The 19,079-nt window shown below is 36.0% G+C and overlaps 1 protein-coding gene across 3 annotated transcripts; it reads left to right on the top strand.

The window, feature by feature from the left end:
* The first annotated feature begins 118 nt into the window (after window positions 1–118).
* On the top strand, window positions 119–18,723 carry ATP5F1C (ATP synthase F1 subunit gamma). 3 transcript variants are annotated; one of them, XM_016219771.2, is made up of 10 exons: window positions 119–189; window positions 9,433–9,467; window positions 9,907–10,038; window positions 11,631–11,835; window positions 12,432–12,575; window positions 12,700–12,764; window positions 13,970–14,125; window positions 14,573–14,669; window positions 17,486–17,522; window positions 18,599–18,723. In XM_016219771.2, exons 1-9 carry the CDS (start codon window positions 134–136, stop codon window positions 17,490–17,492), a joined length of 897 nt encoding a protein of 298 aa, XP_016075257.1. In that variant the 5' UTR covers window positions 119–133; the 3' UTR covers window positions 17,493–17,522; window positions 18,599–18,723. The 3 variants fall into 3 exon arrangements, with proteins under 3 accessions (XP_016075257.1, XP_016075258.1, XP_087681918.1); XM_016219772.2 differs by lacking the exon at window positions 17,486–17,522; XM_087825792.1 differs by lacking the exons at window positions 17,486–17,522; window positions 18,599–18,723 and having other exon boundaries at window positions 14,573–14,673.
* The last annotated feature ends 356 nt before the right edge of the window (window positions 18,724–19,079 follow it).

The following is a 19,079-nucleotide window of genomic DNA, read 5'->3' as shown; positions in this document are numbered from 1 at the left end:
CGCGAGGTTTGCCTCCGTTTGGCGTCAGTGAGCGAGACTGAAGAAGGAAGCGGGGTGGGAGGGGGCGTGGGGAAGCTCGTGCACATGCGCGCTGAGGCCTGTCTGACCGACCTTCAGCAGGGCCAGTACCACCATGTTTTCTCGGGCGGGCGTCGTGGGGGTCTCGGCCTGGGCCGTGCAGCCGCAATGGTATGGCAGCTTGCGGTAGGAACGGGAGAGTTGCAAGGGTTGGACGAGCTCGATTAGAGGGAATCGGGTGGGGGCGAGTGGGATGGAACGGGGGCCGCAGGGCCGGCCAGGCCCCAGGCCCCTGGTCCCTGGAGGCTCCGGATGGCCCGGGCTGCAGGAAGCGCCTCGGATCCGAGAAGGGCACGCGAAGGGGCTGGAGAGACTGCAAGGTTATGCCAAGTCTCCTGAGGCGGGGTGGGGCGGGGTGAAGGCCACGAGGAGTTGTCATCTGGGACCTCAGGATTGAGACCTTAGTCCGAATTAATTTCAGGGCGGTCTTGGATTCATTCAGCTAAAAAGTACTTGCGGGCCTCCTGCTCTGTGCCGGGCAAGGAGTATCTTGCAGTCTTTACCTGGGCCCGCAAAGTGAGGGGGAGGGGAGGACCCAAGGCAAGGTCCAGGGGAAGGTTAAGTTGTGCTTTATGTCCTTGACGCCTTTGAAACCTCCCAGTGTTGGGCAGAGTTTGCATGGCCAGTGAAGAGCGGATTGACCCTTAAAGAGCTGTTCGACTCAGAATGTTTCTTAAGCGCCCACCAGCAGGCGCTTTGCTGGCCACTCGTGAATCAAGTATGTGCCCTCGTGGGCCGATAGTAATTTGGGTTGCAAAAGGGACCTTAAAATGATCTGTCTGTTGGCGAGAAATAGAAAGACACGGCGCGCTATCTTAAAACCATTATGCTGAAGCAGTAACCCTGCAAGGTCATGAAATCGTCCCAAGGCCCTGAGAGGAAGAGGAGATAGTTTAAATAACTGCCGTGCAATTTTAAGGATTTTAAACATTGGTTCCCCCAAAACAATTGCATAGTAGAAGGCCTAGGAATAGGCAGATAAACGTAGGCTTATGGTGGGACCATGTAATAGGATTAAATGTCTTGATGCTGGACAATTCTGGGAGAATTTCAGACACAGTGCTAAGGAGATTTTAGTTATTGGCTCTGTAGCAATTCCCTGGGTTTACAGTAAGGGAGCATTCTAAGGAGCTGTAGCACTAAACTAGATTTTTGTATCCTAGTTGAGGTGAAAGGACTATAAAGCATTACTTGAAATAGGTATGTTTTTCATTGAGAAAATAATTTATTATTTTTTTTACATAACAACAGGTAAGATTTTCAGGGTAACAAAGCAATTTAATATGCTGTGAAATATCTGTGTAAAAATGGTGGATTTGCCTTGGAAGTCATTTCCCTCCCTAGTATTGAAGAAGAATGTTCGTGAGAATTAGGAAGTCACCTTTGTTGAATTCTCAGTTGCTGAGTGGTAGCGTTTGCTAATCACTGGGCACACATTTGTTAGGTGCCTGGTCTGCATCAGGTTGCTAAAAGATGGTGGTAAACAGATAGGCATGGTCTCCGTGAGCTTTGAAGAACAGTTCCTGGCATGCAGTGGTGCTCAGCAAACATCAGCACTCCTTCCTTCCCATCTTGCTGTGTGTTAATATTACCTGTCAGTATTTTTAGAACCTTACGTGATATCCAAGTTGATTTTTTAAAAATGTAAAAGTTCCTGAATTAAGGACAAAATATTTTATGTAAAATTGTAGAAGTAACTTTTTTATTAAACTCTGTAAGACAATTTGAAGATTTTTTTTTTAAAAAAATATATCTTTATTGATTTCAGAGAGAGGAAGGGAGAGAGAGATAGGAACATCAATGATGAGAGAGTCGTCATTGATCGGATGCCTCCTGCATGCCCCCGACTGGGGATGGAGCCCGCAAACGGGCATCAAACCTCGATCTCTTGGATTCTAGGTCTCCAAGGTGGATGCTTAACCACTGAGCCACGCCTGGCTGGGCTTGAAGATCTTTTAATAAAGATTTGTTTTAGCCCTGGCAGGTGTGGCTCAGTTGGGTGGAGCGTCCTCCCACACACCAAAAGGTGGCAGGTTCCATTCCCCATCGGGTGACATGCCCATGTTTTGGGTTTGATCCCCAGTGGGGGATGTCTCTCCCTCTCCCTCTTTCCCTCCCTTCCTCTCTAAAATCAATAAAAAAATAAAATAACTTTTAAGTAAGAGCTCCCAGTCTGAGATGATTATTGCTAGAGACCGAAATTGGAACCTGTCATCAAATAAAGGTCATAGTCCTGACCTTAATCCCTTTGAAATGTTGGCTTTAAATTGGGTTATGAATATTCATCAAACAGTGTTTCACGTGGAAAGGGTATTCTGTCCTTTTTTCACATTTTCCATCATTGGGGGCCTGATGTCTTTCTGCCTATTCTGATCTTCCCTTTCCATTCATTTATAATGTCTTTTACATTCAGAAATGAAAACCATCATAATATTTCACACTCCACAGAATTAATTTGGAAGGATAGAAAATACCTTTGCTTTAATAGAACCATGAAGGGGCATTTCCTTGGTTCTGTTTTGGTTATTAAAAGCTTTTAAATGTGCAATTTATTACAGCTTTTGCTTCAGGGAGGTTTGCATGCTAATATTAAACGTGAAGCTTGATTAAAATTGTGATGAAATTATTTTAATTGTTTAGGGGATCAGGAGGTACCCTAAATTTTCAGAAATTAACTTTTTTTTAAAGTTTCATTTAATAAAATGGAAATAAGAAATTTGAGGAAAGGAGTCTCCTTTTTCCATGCCAAATTAGGGGAAAATCACATCTCTGTTTCCTAGTGTTTCACATTCTCTAAAATGGAACTATTTTATAATAGGAGACCAATGGCCATAAATTGAACTATATACATTGAAAAGAAAGAGATGTGGTATTTCAGGAGAGAAAAGGAAAATTGTCATCTGAAACCAACAGAGCAGATATTTACTTGTAAATGTAAAAAACATGAGGCAGCAGAGTTTAGTGTAAGATGGACTGGAGCTAAACTGCCAGGGTTTGTATCCTGACTGCCACTCACCAGGCTGTGTGACCTTGGACACGTTACTCAGTGTCTGTCTCTGTACCATTTCTTTGTCGGTTAAATGGAGGTAATGATTCCTACACAATTAATGGGTTAGTGTAAGGATTAAATGAGTCAGTATTTGTAAAGAGCTGAGAGCAGTGGGAGACATGCTGGTGTGGATCCAGATGTATCAATTGAAAAATGAAAACAGTTCATAACTACTATTTCTACATAAAATATAATGTAAGAAGCTTTACTGTACTTGTCAAAGAAGACTTAAGTCTTGATCATGGGCAACGGTTGGCCAAGAAGTTTGAGGGAGTAATTTTTTGGTTGAGGGGCAGGTGATGGACTTTCACACAGAGATTCAATATTAGAATTAGACATACTTCATAATTTTCTTTTCCCTAAGAATCAGTAGATGCTGCTTCCTTAATTTTTATGTTATACAGCATTTTTATGCTCCTTAAAATTCTTTGATAAATCATTCATCTAGCAGCCTTGCTGACTCCTCCACACTGCTTTCTTCAGCCTTCCTAACAATGCTGTATAGTCATAGTAGATAATGGTAATCCACAATCTGTGTGATTTTTCTATCCGCTGTATTTGATACGTTTGTGGTTTCCCAAATAATCTCCCAAATGTTTCTCAGGATATGATGCAATTCTCCAGAACACACAACTGATTAAAACTTTATCTTTTTGTTTGCAAATATTGTATATTCAGTAGATAGAGCAAGCTATCCTTAAAGAGAGTTCAGATCAGCTCATGGTTATTCTGTACTCAAAGTGTACTTCAAAAATACAATAACATTGTAGCCTTATGGTGACATCTTTAGAACTAAATGAAGACCAAACAGAAGAGCGCTTCAAAACAGGAAATTAGGACGTGAGCACAGCATGAACAATCACAAAAGATCCTACCTCTTCATACCTCATTTTGGATAGTATGGAAACCCAAAACATCTGTGTTCATCCAAATATGGCTTGCAATTCAGATTTGTTCCACAAGTTTCTAGTGTCAAGTTGGAGGGTCTGCCTAAAACTCTAATGTCCAAATGTCACTCCTGATAATCTATAAATTTAGAATGTTTGGAGTGAAAAAGTCGTTAACCCAAAAAAAGAAAGCTGTCCAAAAAATGGGGTCACTTTTCAAGTGCCATTAGTTAATGGAATGGTCATTATGTTAGATAACTCTGTACTCAAAATAGCCGTGCTTTTCAGTATTTAATAGCTTTAATCTTTAGTGGATCCATTCTAACCAAACCTAATATTTTCCATAAAGTCTCCTTATTTCCATATTTTTCTTTGGCTAAGTGATACCAATAGTAAGATAAGTAAAGATGTTTAAAGATAACAATTTTGGTTATCATCTTTCAGACTTATTTTTATGCACAGGAACACGTAATCACAAAAATAGGATCATATACTGTTTTATAACGTGCATTTTTAAGTTATTATATTAGACTTTATTTTTATTTTTTAAAGAAATTAGACAATTTAATTGTTTAAATTGCTTCCAGGGGAATGGCTTTAGCCTTAGTCTTTGGATTAGTCAGCACCACATAAGGGAATGGTAGACAGTAATCACCAATGAGAACCATAGGATGGGATGAAACAGTGAAAAGGCCAAGCAATTATCTCCATGTCCTGTTGTGGAAGGTTCTTTGTGGAAGGATGCTTTGTTCTCTAAAGGGCTTCCTTTCCTTATGGGCCAAGAAATATAGAAATATATCTTGCAATAAAAAAAAGGATCCAGAGTCTTAAAGAATGTAATGTGATTTCAATGTGCTTAAAGACATCCTTTCTGCAGGATAAATTTGACATCTTTCATGTCCCATCCAGCTTTTATATCGTCCAGGGCTGGAGCTACAAGGATGTTCAATAGGCAGAGAACTCAACAGTAGAAAAACATGGAGCATGAAAGTCCTGGATGCTCAAAATTAGTTTCAATGCCTGAATGTTTCACAGTGATTCTTCTCCTGGGTTAAATGCCTTGTCTCTGAATGTTCTCTTTACAATTCAGGTTCAGACATGATAGCTTTTCATTCACCCTTGAACAAACCTTGTCAGTGATTGCTCAGAAGTCTCCAATCATACGGAAATATAAAAATATTTATGGAAAATTATTTCCCAGCACCGTCTTGGTGCTGCTTCAGCTCCCTGGTTGTGGGGCTTATGTGCAGCCAAATTTCAGGAGGCTGAGTGATGGTGGTTCTGTGTTTTAGTTGTGATCTTGATCTAGGCTTTATTTTTTAGTAGTTTTAGACTTATAGAAAAACTGAGCAGAAGGGGGTTCCATATATCCACACCCCACTTTGAACAGTGTCCCCAATTATTAACATCTTGCATTAGCGTGTCATATGTACAGTTAATGAACCAGTATTAATACGTTATTAACTAAGGTGCATAGTTTCATTAAGGTCATTCCTATTGTATAGTTCTATGGGTTTTGGTAAATGCATAATGACTTGTGCCTACCATTACAGTATCATAGAGAATAGTTTCGCTGCTCTAGAAGGCTCTCTCCCAAATCCTGGCCACCACTGATCTTTTTACTGTTGCTATAGTTTTGCCTTTTCTGGAATGTTGTGTAGTTGGAATCAGTATATAACTTTTAAAGATTGGCTTTTTTTGCTGAGCAATATGCAGTTAAGTTTCTTTGTATGGCTTAATAGCTTGTTTATTTTTATTTCTGAATAATACTCCATTGTATGTATGTACCAGTTTGTTCATTCATTCACAGTGAAGGACCTCTTGGTTGCTTCCCGTTTTTGGTGATCATGAATAAAGCTAGTATAAACATTCATGTGCTGGTTTTGTGTAGACATAGGTTTTCATCTCAATAGATTAGATACCGAGGAGCAGGATTGCTGGATCGTATGTTAAGACTACGTTTGAGATTTGTAACAAATTGCCAAACCATCGTCCAAAGTAGCCATACCCTTTTGCATTCCCACTTGTAATCAATTAGTTCCTTTTGCTCCACACCCTCATTCTCATCATCATTTGGTATTGTCAGTGTTTCAAATTTTAGCCATTCTTCCAGGTTTATAGTTGTATCTCATTGTTTTAATTTGCAGTTCCTTAATGACATATGATACTGAGCATCTTTTTATAGCTTATTTTCCACCTGTGTTATCTTCTTTGGTGAAGCGTCTGTTCCAATCTTTTGCCCATTTTTAAAATTGGGTTGTCTGTGTTCTTACTGTTTAGTTTTAAAGAGTTCTTTGTATATGTTGGATAACAGTCCTTTATCAGATATGTGTTTTGTAAATATGTTCTCCCAGTGTGTAGCTTGTCTTTTCATTCTCTTAACAGTGTGTTTTGAAGAGCAAAAGTATTAAAAATTAAAGCCCAGCTTATCAATTTTTTTTTTCATGGATCATGCTTTGGGTGTTTTAGCTAAAAACTCAGCTGAACTCAAAGCACCTAGATTTTCTCCTGTGGCATCCTGTAGAAATTTTATAGTTTTGTCTTACATTTAGATCTATGATCCATTTTGAGTTAATTTTTGTGAAGTGTGTAGGATATTGTCTAGATTAATAGTTTTTCATATGGATATCCAGTGGTCCAGCACCATTTGTAGAAAAGGGTATCCTTTCTCTGTATAATGACTTTTGCGCCTTTATCAAACTTAAGTTGATGTATGAGTCTGTTTTTGAGCATTCTATTCTGTTTCATTGATCTACTTGTCCATTCCTTCACCAATGCCACGTTGTCTTGTGTTCTGTAATTTTATAGTAACTCTTGAAATCAGGTAGTGTCAGTTCTCTGGCTTTGAACTTACTATTGTGTTGGCTATTCTGGGTGTTTTGCCTTTCCATATAGACAAAATCAGTTTATTGGTAGTCACAAAGTAACTTGCTGAGATTTTGATTGGAATTGTATTGTAGTAATACAATTGTATTAATTGTGTTTGGAATGTAACGGAATTAGAATTGTATTAATAAAGATCAAGTTGGGAAGAATTGATGTGTTAGCAACATTGAATCTTCCTATCAATGAATATGGAATCTCTCTCCATTTATTTAGATATTTCATTTCTTTCATCAGTTTTGCAGTTTTCCTCATATAGATCTTAGGCACATTTTGTTAGGTTTATATGTCTTTTTGTGTGTTTTAAATTGTGGTAAAATATAAAATTTATCATCTTAACCATTTTTAAGTCTACAGTCAGTGATATTGTTTGTTTATTTTTTAACTTGAAACGTCAATTGTTTATAGCTGGTATAAAGGGAAGAATTGACTTTTGTATATATTAACCTTGTATCCTGTCACCTTACTATAATTGGTTATTAGTTCCAGAAGGGTTTTTTTTTTACTATTCCTTGGAATGTTCTACCTAGACAGTCATACCATTATGAACAAAGACAAATTTATTTCTTCCTTTCCCAATCTGTATATCTTTTCTTTCCTTTTCTTGTCTTATTGTATTAGCTAGGACAACCATTATGATGTTGAATAGGAGTAGTAAGAGAAGACATCCTTGTCTTGTTCCCAGTCTTAGGGAGAAAGTTTCTAGTTTCTTAACATTAAACTTTGGGGGGGTTTTGTAGATACTCTTTATTGGGTTAAGGAAGTTTTCTTTTATTCTTAATTTGCTAATAGGTGTTTATCATGAAAGGGTATTAGATTATGTCAAATGCTTTTTCTGCATCTATTGGTCATATGATTTTTCTTCTTTAACCTGTTGATGTGATAGATATTATTTGATTTTTGAATGATGAACAAGCCTTGCATTCCTGGAATAATTCCCATGTATACACTTGGCCGTGGTATATAATTCATTTTAATATATTGGATTCAATTTGCTAATATTTTGTTGAGGACTTTTGCCTCTGTGTTCATGAGAGATATTATTCTCTAATTTTCACTTATAATGTATTTATGTGATTTTTGGTGCTGGGATAATGCTAACTTTATAGAATTAGGAATGCTCCCCCGCTTCTAATTCTATTTTCATTGGTTTTCTTGGGGGGAGGGGCATCAGCTACCATGTTTACTGGTAGTTATCAGTGAATCTGTATCACAAATCTCAAAACCTCAGACCCATTGGACATTTCCACCTGGTCCTATGGCCTTTTAAACTATATCATATTCAAAAATCATTATCTCCAGGGAGATCACCTGCACCCAGTTTGTCTATCTTGGATAAAGACAACACTATCCACTCAGGTCATTAAATTAGAAAATTTGGGGTCATCTTATGGCTTCCTTTTCACTCTTAAGAACTTGATCTCAAACCTAGTCTCTTGTTGGCTTTGCTAATATCTCAGTCCAGGTTCTTGCTGCTTTTGTTTGGAAGTTGCAGCAGCCCCTTTTTAGTCTCCATGTCATCAGTATTCCAACATCATTTTGTGCTTTTCACTGCCATCCAATATACTTCACTGAAAAAGTAAACTGATTTATGGGCTTATGAACATTCGTTTCCCTGCTACCCATAAAATAATATTTAGGCATACTAAACCAACCCATGTCTCCAACTTCAAAATGATTTCCTGTTCCTGGGAATGCCCTCCTTAGTCCTTCCTTCTTTATGCACAAATTTACTGATTCTTCCATGGGCCTTTCTGGGCCAATATAAGTACTTTGTATGGACTTCAGGGCTGGAAGATAATTTAAATTTGATAATATGTTGTCTTCCCTCATAGGGCAGGGATCCTCTCATATTTATCTTTCACTAACATTACATTTAAGTCAAACCATTTTGACATTTATGCATTACACTTTAATTTTAAAGATTGTAGAAAAATATTTAATGTAAATTTTATGTAAATTAAATTTTCATGAATCTTGTTTATGAGATAATAGTGTATTTCTTGTGATCAGAGACCATGTCCTGAAGAATAGTAGCTGCTTAGTAAAATGTTTATTGAATTGAGATGGAAAAGTTAAGAATTGGTTGTAATAAAACTATACTTTCACGCATTTTGTTATATTAGAATGTGTAAGTGTTATTTGAAAAGATTTTGTTGAACTGAGGAAGTCAAGGAATGCTTTTTTTTAGAGGTGGCTTATTTTGAAAGTTGAGTAGCCTAACAGGGGAAAGGACTTTTCTTTTGAGGAAACAGTATAGGCGGAGACATGGAGGTGAGAATAGAGCATGTGTGAATGCCATTGTGACTTTAGTGAAAGGTTTGTATTAGGTCAAATAAAATGTGGCCTTTGATACAGGATTTGGCATCAGTATTAAGGAATTTAAAAATCAATATATATACATTCAGAGTCTTATATTTGAGTGGTTCTTTGTGGGGTAGTCTTTAAATAAACATATTAACTTTGAAAGTTTTTATTATATAATGGAGCTGTTTTTCAAAAAATCTAAAATATTTTTTAAACCTTTATTCTCAGGATCCAAGTTCGAAATATGGCAACTTTGAAAGATAGTAAGTACTTTATCTCAATATGTGAATTAAGAAAAACTAAATTTTGACAAATAATATTTTCAAAAATATGCTGCTTTTTAAAGCCCATTATATATTTGGTCAAAACTGACAATAAATCTGTATCATGTGTGTGGGACATTTCAGTGGACGTTATAATTGAGAAAAACTGTAGTATTTGTAGATATATTAAAAAAATGTTATGGAATATGTGGTTAAAGGCCGTTTTCAATACCATTTAATTTTTTCAGTGTACAATTTACTGATCTCTTACGTAGTCAGTTAATTTTTACCTTTTGTTAGCACTCTTTCTGACATTAAGCCTAGTTTAGCATCATCCTGTTAGTTAATGGTCTAAATGGGGGCTTGCAGTTTAGAAAAATATTTTGATAAAGTCACAAATGAAATTATAGCTCTTTAACACAGAACTTCTATTTTTCAGTTACAAGGCGACTAAAGTCAATCAAAAACATCCAGAAAATTACCAAGTCAATGAAAATGGTAGCAGCAGCAAAATATGCCCGAGCTGAGAGGGAACTGAAACCAGCTCGAGTATATGGAGTAGGATCTTTGGGTAAGAGAAGAATGTAATTCACAAATTATGAAGAACTACTTAACATAAGGGAGATCACTACTAACGACTTTTATTTAGTGCTTACCATGATGATGGGCCTATTCTGACTATTTTACATGTACTCATTTTTCACAGCAATCCTATGGGGGTAGGAACTGTTTGAGCCTCTGCTTTGCTGATAGTGACATCAAGTAACTTGCCTGAGATCACAAACCTATTAACTTTTAAAATATTCTTAGAAGTTTCCTAGATTATTAAATAACTAATATACCATTAAAAGAACTAGTGGTTTATTAGTTCTAAATCAGCTTTTAGTCCTTCAAACTTAAAAAAAAAAAAAAAAAAAAATACTAACTGGTAAAAATTAAATGGCTATTCATTTTAACTATTTAAAAATGTAAAGCAGGTATTATACACTGTATAATATAAAAAGAGACCTAAAGAAGTATTCTCTCCACCCTGTTAAACTTCAGAGTTGAGTGTTTAAACTTCTCTCTGCTTTTTTTTATTGATTGATTTTAGAAGGAGAGAGAAACATCAATTTGTTCCACTTATTTATGCATTCATTGGTTGATTCTTGTATGTGCCCTGACCAGGGATAGAATCCTCAACCTTAACATTCTAACTAAGCCACCTGGCCAGAACCTCTCTCTGCTTTTTATGGAGGGTCTCAGATATTGAAATTTGAGAATCACTGCTCTATACTGAAAAAACTAGTAGTAGCAGGAATTTTGTTGAAATGGATAAATGTGGCGGCCATAAAGATTCATCTTGCAGTTACAGTGAGCACCAACTGCTGAATTCCATCCTACATTTGCATCCAGGCCATGCTTTCCATGGCCAGCACAGGAGCACAGGCTGGATACAGGCAGGTGTGTTCTTGGGAGACTTGGGGTTCCTAGCAGCCTTGTTTAGCTTCCCTTAAATTGCACAGTGATCTGGAAAGCTGCCACCCAACTTTTCTTTCCACGGCTCAGACGTGCATCATGATATGATGGCTCTTCTGCCTTTCTATTTTCCCTCACAGGCATATATCCTAGTAAAGTCCATGTATGTTTCATCCTTTTGGATCCTCTCTTGGCCTCTGCCTCTTGGAAAACTAGACCAACAAAGTGAGGTTGTTAAAGTAATCCTGAAAATGAAGTGGCATCATTCTTTTAACATCAATAGTTTTTATAAGAGCTTGTTATGCAGATTATATAAGCAGTTCATTAAATATTTGCTTCCCTTTTTTTGGTTGTATATTGAAGATTTACATTATTTAGAAGTCTGATATCTAAATAAGTTGTTACCTCTATAATTCTAGCCTCTCTAAAAGTTCTTTAATTGTACTAGAGATTTCTTTTAGTCTGTACTTAAGATAAAGTGGCCATTAGTGGGCCCTTAGGAACCTTTTTGTTATAGAGATTTAAACCTTTGTGGTTTTCATCTTGATTATAAATAGAATCAATACATGGGTAGTTTTGGTTATATTAGTCAAGTGCCACCTGGCATCATTTTGAAAACAGCTAGCTCTTTTGTAAATTAGGAATTATTGTATTTAGTTTGAATTACGTATAAAAATTCTTGCTTTTTGTTTGTTTGTTTTTAAGCTCTATATGAAAAGGCTGATATTAAGGTGCCTGAAGACAAGAAGAAACACCTCCTTATCGGTGTGTCCTCAGATAGAGGGCTTTGTGGTGCTATCCATTCCTCGGTTGCTAAACAGATGAAAAATGAGGTGGCTACGCTCACAGCAGCCGGGAAAGAAGTTAAGATTGTTGGAATTGGTGATAAAATTAGGGGTATACTTCATAGGTAATTTCAATATATATTATTTACGTTTAAAAGGGTGCATGCATGAATAAATGGAAGTTTCTTTGATAGTTTTTTTAAGCAAGCTGCCCCCTTTTTATTTACCTGTTTTATACTCAGAGATTTTTGTTTGTTTTTATTTTTTCCAGCATATATTAGACTATATAGATTTTCCCCATTTTCTACTTGTGTTTAGCTTCTTTCTCATCCAAACCATAAATGGAATGCACTGGGAATATCAAAAGCTATTGACATTTTTTAAAATGAGGACTAAATCTGAGGAGCTATCACAGCCTGGAAATGCCAGAATGAACAATGTTAATTAGGATTGGAAGGAGAAAAATAAAGGCATAGAGAAGTATAAAACAAGGAAGGCCTGATTATTAGTCTTTAGTTCTTTGCAGGTGCTGAAGGAAAGGAATAATCATGATAATGTATGTTAATTCATTAACATACATTAATGTTAATGTTAATTCCGTGAACACCCCCTCTCCCTTCAAAACTCTTGATCCTTAGGGATTTCTTCCTTGTTCCCTTGTGTTCTTTTAGAAGAGTAATTTCATTTAAATATTTTATGTATTCTCTTGATTTTCTTGTAGGACTCATTCTGACCAGTTTCTGGTGACATTCAAAGAAGTGGGAAGAAAACCCCCTACTTTTGGAGATGCGTCAGTCATTGCCCTAGAATTACTAAATTCTGGATATGAATTTGATGAAGGATCTATCATCTTTAATCGATTCAGGCAAGAAAATTTTAGAAATCAAAGCTTTTTTATGTTTATGTTTGTATTTTAAAATAAGTAAATAACTACTTAACAGTTTAAAAATTATCATTTTGAAATTTACATTTGCTTTTGTCCTTTCTAGGTCTGTCATCTCCTACAAGACAGAAGAAAAGCCCATCTTTTCTCTTAATACCATTGCAAGTGCTGGTAAGTAGTTTTTGTATTACAAGTATTTTTCCATGTAGAAATGAGAGATTTGTACATTTAGGAAAGTGTATGTCAGGATGGCCCGTTTCAGTAGTAGCAAAATGATTTTGACCATTTCTCTCACCAGGTATTAATGACTTCCATGCATTAATCCTTGCATTGTTTCACGACTCTTATTACATTCCTTCATGAACTGATCAAATAAATATCTATTGAAGGCAGTCATTAGACATGTTTTCTGTCCTCAGGGGTAGGAGAGCCTAACTAGAAATTGGCTTTGCAGCCTATGTGTGCAAACTCTGCCTTATTCCAATACAATTTGAAGGTCTAGAATAGAGATTTGAACAGTTTTCACAACTCATTTACATTGGCCCAGTAAATTCTCTTGTTTTATTGTTTGAATAAAGTCACCATTGCTCAGTGGAGCATTCTAGAAACAATATTCTGGAACTGATTTTATTTTCATAAGGCATTTTCCCCTTTTTGTGTATCATGGTTCATCTATTCTAAGATGTATGCTTTTTTACATTTTAACATCTCTGAAATTGGGGTGCTCCCCAGTCAGTGGCATATCATTTTTAATTGGTTATGTTCTTTTCTTTCTTAATGGTTTCTTAATGGTACATCAAATATGGGTTGTAGCACTGTAAGTTTGATGAAACAGTACTGTTTCACCACTTTACCCTAATAGATGAATTTTGAATTGTGCTGCTAAATTTCTGCAACATGATTACTAAAATTCATATTAGCCTCTTAATTCTCCCTCTCTTTCATATTCTTTGAAACATTTGCCTCCTCTATTTTCCTGACACTTGCTGATTTCTTCAGTAATTAAAAGGCTGAATTGAGGTTTTTGTATTATGCTAGTTTCTGTTCTTAATTTATTAAAATAAAATTTAAAAAATGTATTGTTTGTTGGCTTTGTGCTAGGCACTCAGCCAGATGCTATCATGACAACTTCATGACCATGAAATGTAGTAAAGTTATTTAACAATATCCAATGCTTTGTTTACTCATTTTTGCTAAAAACCTGCTATAATTTACAATGTGGAAATAGATGAAACTATCAGAACTGAGTCTTTTGGCCTGTCTTCACACTTATTTCCTCCGTAATTATTAGAAGATTTTTATAATATTAAGCCATTTTGATTATATCAGTCTTTGTGCTATATCACTTCAGAGATATTTATCACTTGTTTTAACAGAGAGCATGAGTATCTATGATGACATTGATGCTGACGTGCTGCAGAATTACCAGGAATACACTCTGGCCAACATCATCTACTATTCTCTGAAGGAATCCACCACAAGTGAGCAAAGTGCCAGGATGACGGCCATGGACAATGCGAGCAAGAATGCCTGTAAGCACACAGATTTCTGAGAAAATTCTGCTACAAAGAGTAGCATGAAGACCCTCACAACAAAAACATGACCATTCTTTAAGTAGATCAGGAAGCAAGAGAGCTAGGACCTAGTCCTGAGCTCTACTGCTGGTTCTGTGAAATTTTTGACCAAATACTATCTCTTTTGTTGAATTTTCTCATCTGAAAAGATAGAAAAGTAATACTTTCTGTCTTAAAGGAAGTATATTTTACTTGGTAGGCAGTAAGTTTGCAAGTACTTGGAAAAGGTATCTCATGGAAGATTTTTAAATACCTTCTTGAAAATTTTTGAGGCCCCCCCCCCAAAAAAAAAAACAACCCAAAATCTTACTGATAAATTAAGCAACATGTATCTATGAATAAATTATTGAAGTTATTCCTTTCTAGTTTTAGACTTTTGGGCTAATCTTTTTGTTTCATTTGTAGCTGAGATGATTGACAAATTGACTTTGACCTTCAACCGCACCCGCCAAGCTGTCATCACAAAGGAGTTGATTGAAATCATCTCCGGTGCTGCAGCTCTGTAAGTACTTGTAGATTGCCTTCAGAGAGTATTTGTTCTCATATTTGTCTGTTAGTTTAACCTTTGGGTGTTTAAAAGTTTTCGGGTTTGGTTTGTCTGATAAAGATGAAATGATCCACTGCTTAATTTTGTATCCTTGTTTAGTGGAAATGGAATCTGATTTATACTGATTATTTTAGGCTTAGTTTCTTTTAGAAATCAATATGTTGCTAACTTTCACTTTGCTAAAGCATTAGGAATAAAGATGTGGATAATTTAGTATCATTTATAAAATCTGTCTTTGGAACTTAAAACATTACAAAGCAAGCTTTCTGAAGTATAGAACTGGTTTGGGGTTTTGTTTTACATATAAATCATAGAATGTAGGGTTCAGGACTTTTTAAATTATTAAGATTTCTATATCAATACCACAAGATAGTATGCCACTTTCCTCAAGAAAATAATGTTTGTGAAACCAGGGTTAAGGTAATGGAAATTCTATTCAAAAAATTATTAAATTGCACACTCACTGCTTGCAAAGTACAATTGTTAAAGGATGTGGTCCTTTCTTTCAAGGCATTTATATCCTAATAGGATAAAAAATATGCAGGTAATTGTGATGAAAGATAAAACATGTAGTACGTTGTCTTTGACTCATTCTTTATCCGCTCCTACTAATTAGTCACCAAGCTCTCTAAGCTTTACTTTCTCAATAGCCCTTGACTCTTTCCCCTTTATGCCTACTTAATGCAGATTCTTCTCATTTCTCTCCTGAATTAAAAAAATTTTTTTTTTGAGAGCCTCTTCAGTACCAGCCCCTATGCTAGACACTGAGAATGTAGTAGTTAGTATTTGCTCTCAAAGAGCTCACTGCCTTAACAAGGAAGACGGACGTTATATTTGAAATTGCAGTAGAACGGAGGTCAGCAAACTGAGGCCCAGTGCTAAGAATGGTTTTCGTATTTTTAAAGGGTTATAAGAAGAGAGAGTAGGTGAGACCCACAAAGCCTAAAATATTTACTGTCTAGCCCTTTACAGAAAAAATTGCTGAGCCAGCAACAGAGTGACATGACAAAGATAATAGATCCCCTTCTCTCCCATAATCATCCTGCAGAAACAGCTTAGCTTGATGTATGTAATCCTGTAGTTCCGGCCACCAACACTTTCTGTAGTCCAGTCCATTACCACTACCATTTCTCACGTCCCTGGAACTTCAGCCAAATTGATCTACTTCCAGTTCTACAAACATCGTCCTCTTTTACCTTCAGAATGGCACGTGCCTTTACCTCAAATGCCGTTCTTTTCTTCCCCTTGCACCATTGGTTCTTCAGCTAGCTGATCCCTGTTTAGCCTTCCTGAGCTGGGGGAATCCTTTCTCCAGAAAACCTTCTTGCATAGTTTGTGCGGAGTACCCTTCTTCAGCATCTTGTGCTTCCCTTTATCAGCACTTAACATTTTATTAGGGATTGCCTTTTTATTTGTGTGTTCTTGTGGCTTGGGAGGAACTGTTTTACTCACTTTTATAGCCCCGCCACCTGGCATGTACTTCTTCAATAAGTGGTGGTTGAGTGAGGTGCCATAAGTATATTAAGTTCAGAAGAGGGAAAAATAACATTTTGTTGACTATGTGAAAACATGGGTCCATGTTTAAGAATGGAAAGGTTCATCACTAAGGTGAAATTTAAATTGTTCCTTAAGTATTGTCTCAAGGATAGAAACTGGGCAGAATGCCAGAGAGACACAGGTAAAACTGATTGAGACTATGCTATAAGTTATCAATTGGATCTATCAGCTTTGCTATGTTAAGGATCCTTCTTTCAAGACGAACCCACCACTCAGCCTGGTCACTAATGTTCTATTAGCATCATACAGTACACTAATGAGTGGCCCTGCCTCTTAATGTCTTGATAAACTTGGTTGAGATACTCTCTATGCAACTCAGTTTTGTCATCTAGAACATGGGGACTAATCCAAGGATTAAATCATTATATTACTCATTATCCTTCTTGTTATATGTCCTACTGCTAATGCTAAGCCGATTTCTCCTTGAGTGGCAAGTGTGGGAAGGCCTGGAGGAAAGACTGCATTCTGAAGGTTCAGGAGGCTTTGAGATCAGACAGCAAAGGTTCTTTTTTTGCTCTTGAGAAAGGATAGCTAGAAATAAAGTGCAGGGATACAACTTCTGCAGAATTGTGGACTAGGATCTTTCTGGATTAGGAATGTGGGAAACCTGACTACAAACTAGCAAATCAAGGGAAATGAGGAGACGGAAATTAGGACATAAAACTGAGAATTAAAAAAAGAATTCTAGTAACTGGACATCGACTATTAAATTTTCGCTTTCTAGAAGGTTGTCCACATCTTTATAAAAAGTTAGCTATGTGATCTCAGGGTTGGATTGTTTATGGACGTGCATGCTTTCTAATTTATCGGTTATTCTGGTTAAAGACTTTGATATTTAACACACACGCTTGGCTCTTTAGTAATAAAACATAAAGCATGAATAAACTGCAATATTTGAGGTGCCAAGTATTAGTCGCCAGCCTAAAATTTATAGTATATTGTATGCTATTTATAGAAAAAACAGTGATTTAATTATACTTTTACAGTCTTGCCTATTTGCATGAGTATGGTTTATTGCTTCTAACCAGATTGAGATCGATAACATTTTTATAGTAACCATTGACTATTTTAAAGGAATATTTTGGTATGTGATGTCCTCAAGGTAAATAATGAGGAAATAGACTTTTTTAGTTGGAAAGTATACATGATTAACTAGCATGGATTGCTTGTTGACCAGCTTGTTTGTGTTTGTCTTTTTCTAATATAATAACCAGGGATTAATGAAAATCAAGTTTCGTCCTCAGACAAGAGGTAAAGTGGTAATATTTCACACACTCTCCCCATCCCCCTTTAGAATAGAAACCCAGCCAGTTAGAACTGAAACTAATTTAGCAGCAGTGACACTGATGAGGTTTAGATTGCTGGGCCTTTTTATAGTAGCAGCCAATTTATGGAAGCATATGTGTAATGTTGGGGGGGGGGATTCCCCCCCCTCTTAGATTTGTTAAGTAAAACTTAAGGATAGAGAATTAGCATTATTTTGAGATATTAAATATAGATTGGTGAAGAGTGGTGGCTCTCAACCTTTATGGTCTCAGGACCCCTGAATGTCTGACTTAACAAAAAACAGCAGGATTCTCATCTTTTTCTGTATTTGTTGCATTTGGATATCACACTCTAGAAAACTCTATCATGTACTCTTGAGAATGAGACTAAAACAGTCAAATAAAATTATTATGAAAACGGTCTTGCCCTCATGAACTCCATGAAAGGGTCCTCAGACCAAAATTTGAGAACCACTAGTGTAGAGTAACATTTTAATATATAAAATCAGTTCTTTATCATCACTTATTTTTTGTAGGTTGGTATTATAACATTTATTAAAATAATGCCATGAGTTAATAGAAATAGCAAAGAATTACAATGCAAGCTATATAAAATTCCAGCTAAAACCCAAAAGTATCTAATGTATCCATTCATAAGGTAACTAAAAAGCCCCCCCCCAAAAAAGACACCCAATATAATAAAATACTGCAAAACAATTGGCAATTTTCAGTTATCAGAATTGTGGATTTTGCATTTTGTATCCTTTTCTCAATCAATAAATTCTTTTTGAATGTTAATATACATATAAAACAAGATAGAAAAATAACGTTATAAACTTGCAACAGTGGTTGTAAATACATTATCTTACATGTTCCTCATAGGCAGTAGGTTGATTATGGTACATACATAGCATGAAATTACTAAGATAATCAAGAATAGACAAAAATACATGTTAGCTGAATGGTAACATACAAGTGACAATCCCTGTATTATTTTTTGATGTCATCATTTTCTCCAAAAATATTGCTTGATTTTTATTTGTTCTATATTTTGCTTTTCAGGTAAAGAAGGAAAATTCAACCTGCTGATTTTGTTTTTAGCTTACTGCTGTCCTGGTCAGAAGAAATTATTGGTCCGTTGTTTAAATTACTAAAGACAGCAAGATATTTGTAAATTATCTTACAATAAACAACTTAAAATAAGAAAATCACTGTCTTTTCTTAGTATAAGAGAACAATGGTTATAGTTTTCAAAGTGACATGTTAAGGTATTTAAAACTATTAATATGCTACTATTAAATTTTTTATAAGATAATTGAAAAGGCTCTTCTGAAACAATCTTAAGAAATCTGGTCTCTTTGGGGTTAGGGTGGGAGGAAGAGGCGACAGGCCACAACCTCAGCCCCAACTTCCATCCTTTTGCATTGTCAAAGAGCAGCCAACACAATGAGATGAAAATGTGATTTCAGTCATTCTCTCTTTCTCATATTTGGGATATAGAATTGCAGGTATATACTTAGCCTGATAAATTTTTTATTTATTT

This window comes from Miniopterus natalensis, chromosome 1 (assembly GCF_054644295.1).
Source record: "Miniopterus natalensis isolate mMinNat1 chromosome 1, mMinNat1.hap1, whole genome shotgun sequence".
Classification (NCBI taxonomy): domain Eukaryota; kingdom Metazoa; phylum Chordata; class Mammalia; order Chiroptera; family Miniopteridae; genus Miniopterus; species Miniopterus natalensis.
Note: the sequence above shows the minus strand (reverse complement) of the source record. Positions and strands in the feature narration are given on the sequence as shown.

Excerpts from the sequence above, each read along its gene's own strand:
- ATP5F1C (XM_016219771.2), top strand. The coding sequence starts at position 134 with ATGTTTTCTCGGGCGGGCGTCGTGGGGGTCTCGGCCTGGGCCGTGCAG. Across the intron at positions 9,468-9,906 it reads TATGGCAACTTTGAAAGATA|TTACAAGGCGACTAAAGTCA; the intron begins GTAAGTACTTTA and ends TCTATTTTTCAG. Across the intron at positions 14,126-14,572 it reads CAATGCGAGCAAGAATGCCT|CTGAGATGATTGACAAATTG; the intron begins GTAAGCACACAG and ends TTTCATTTGTAG.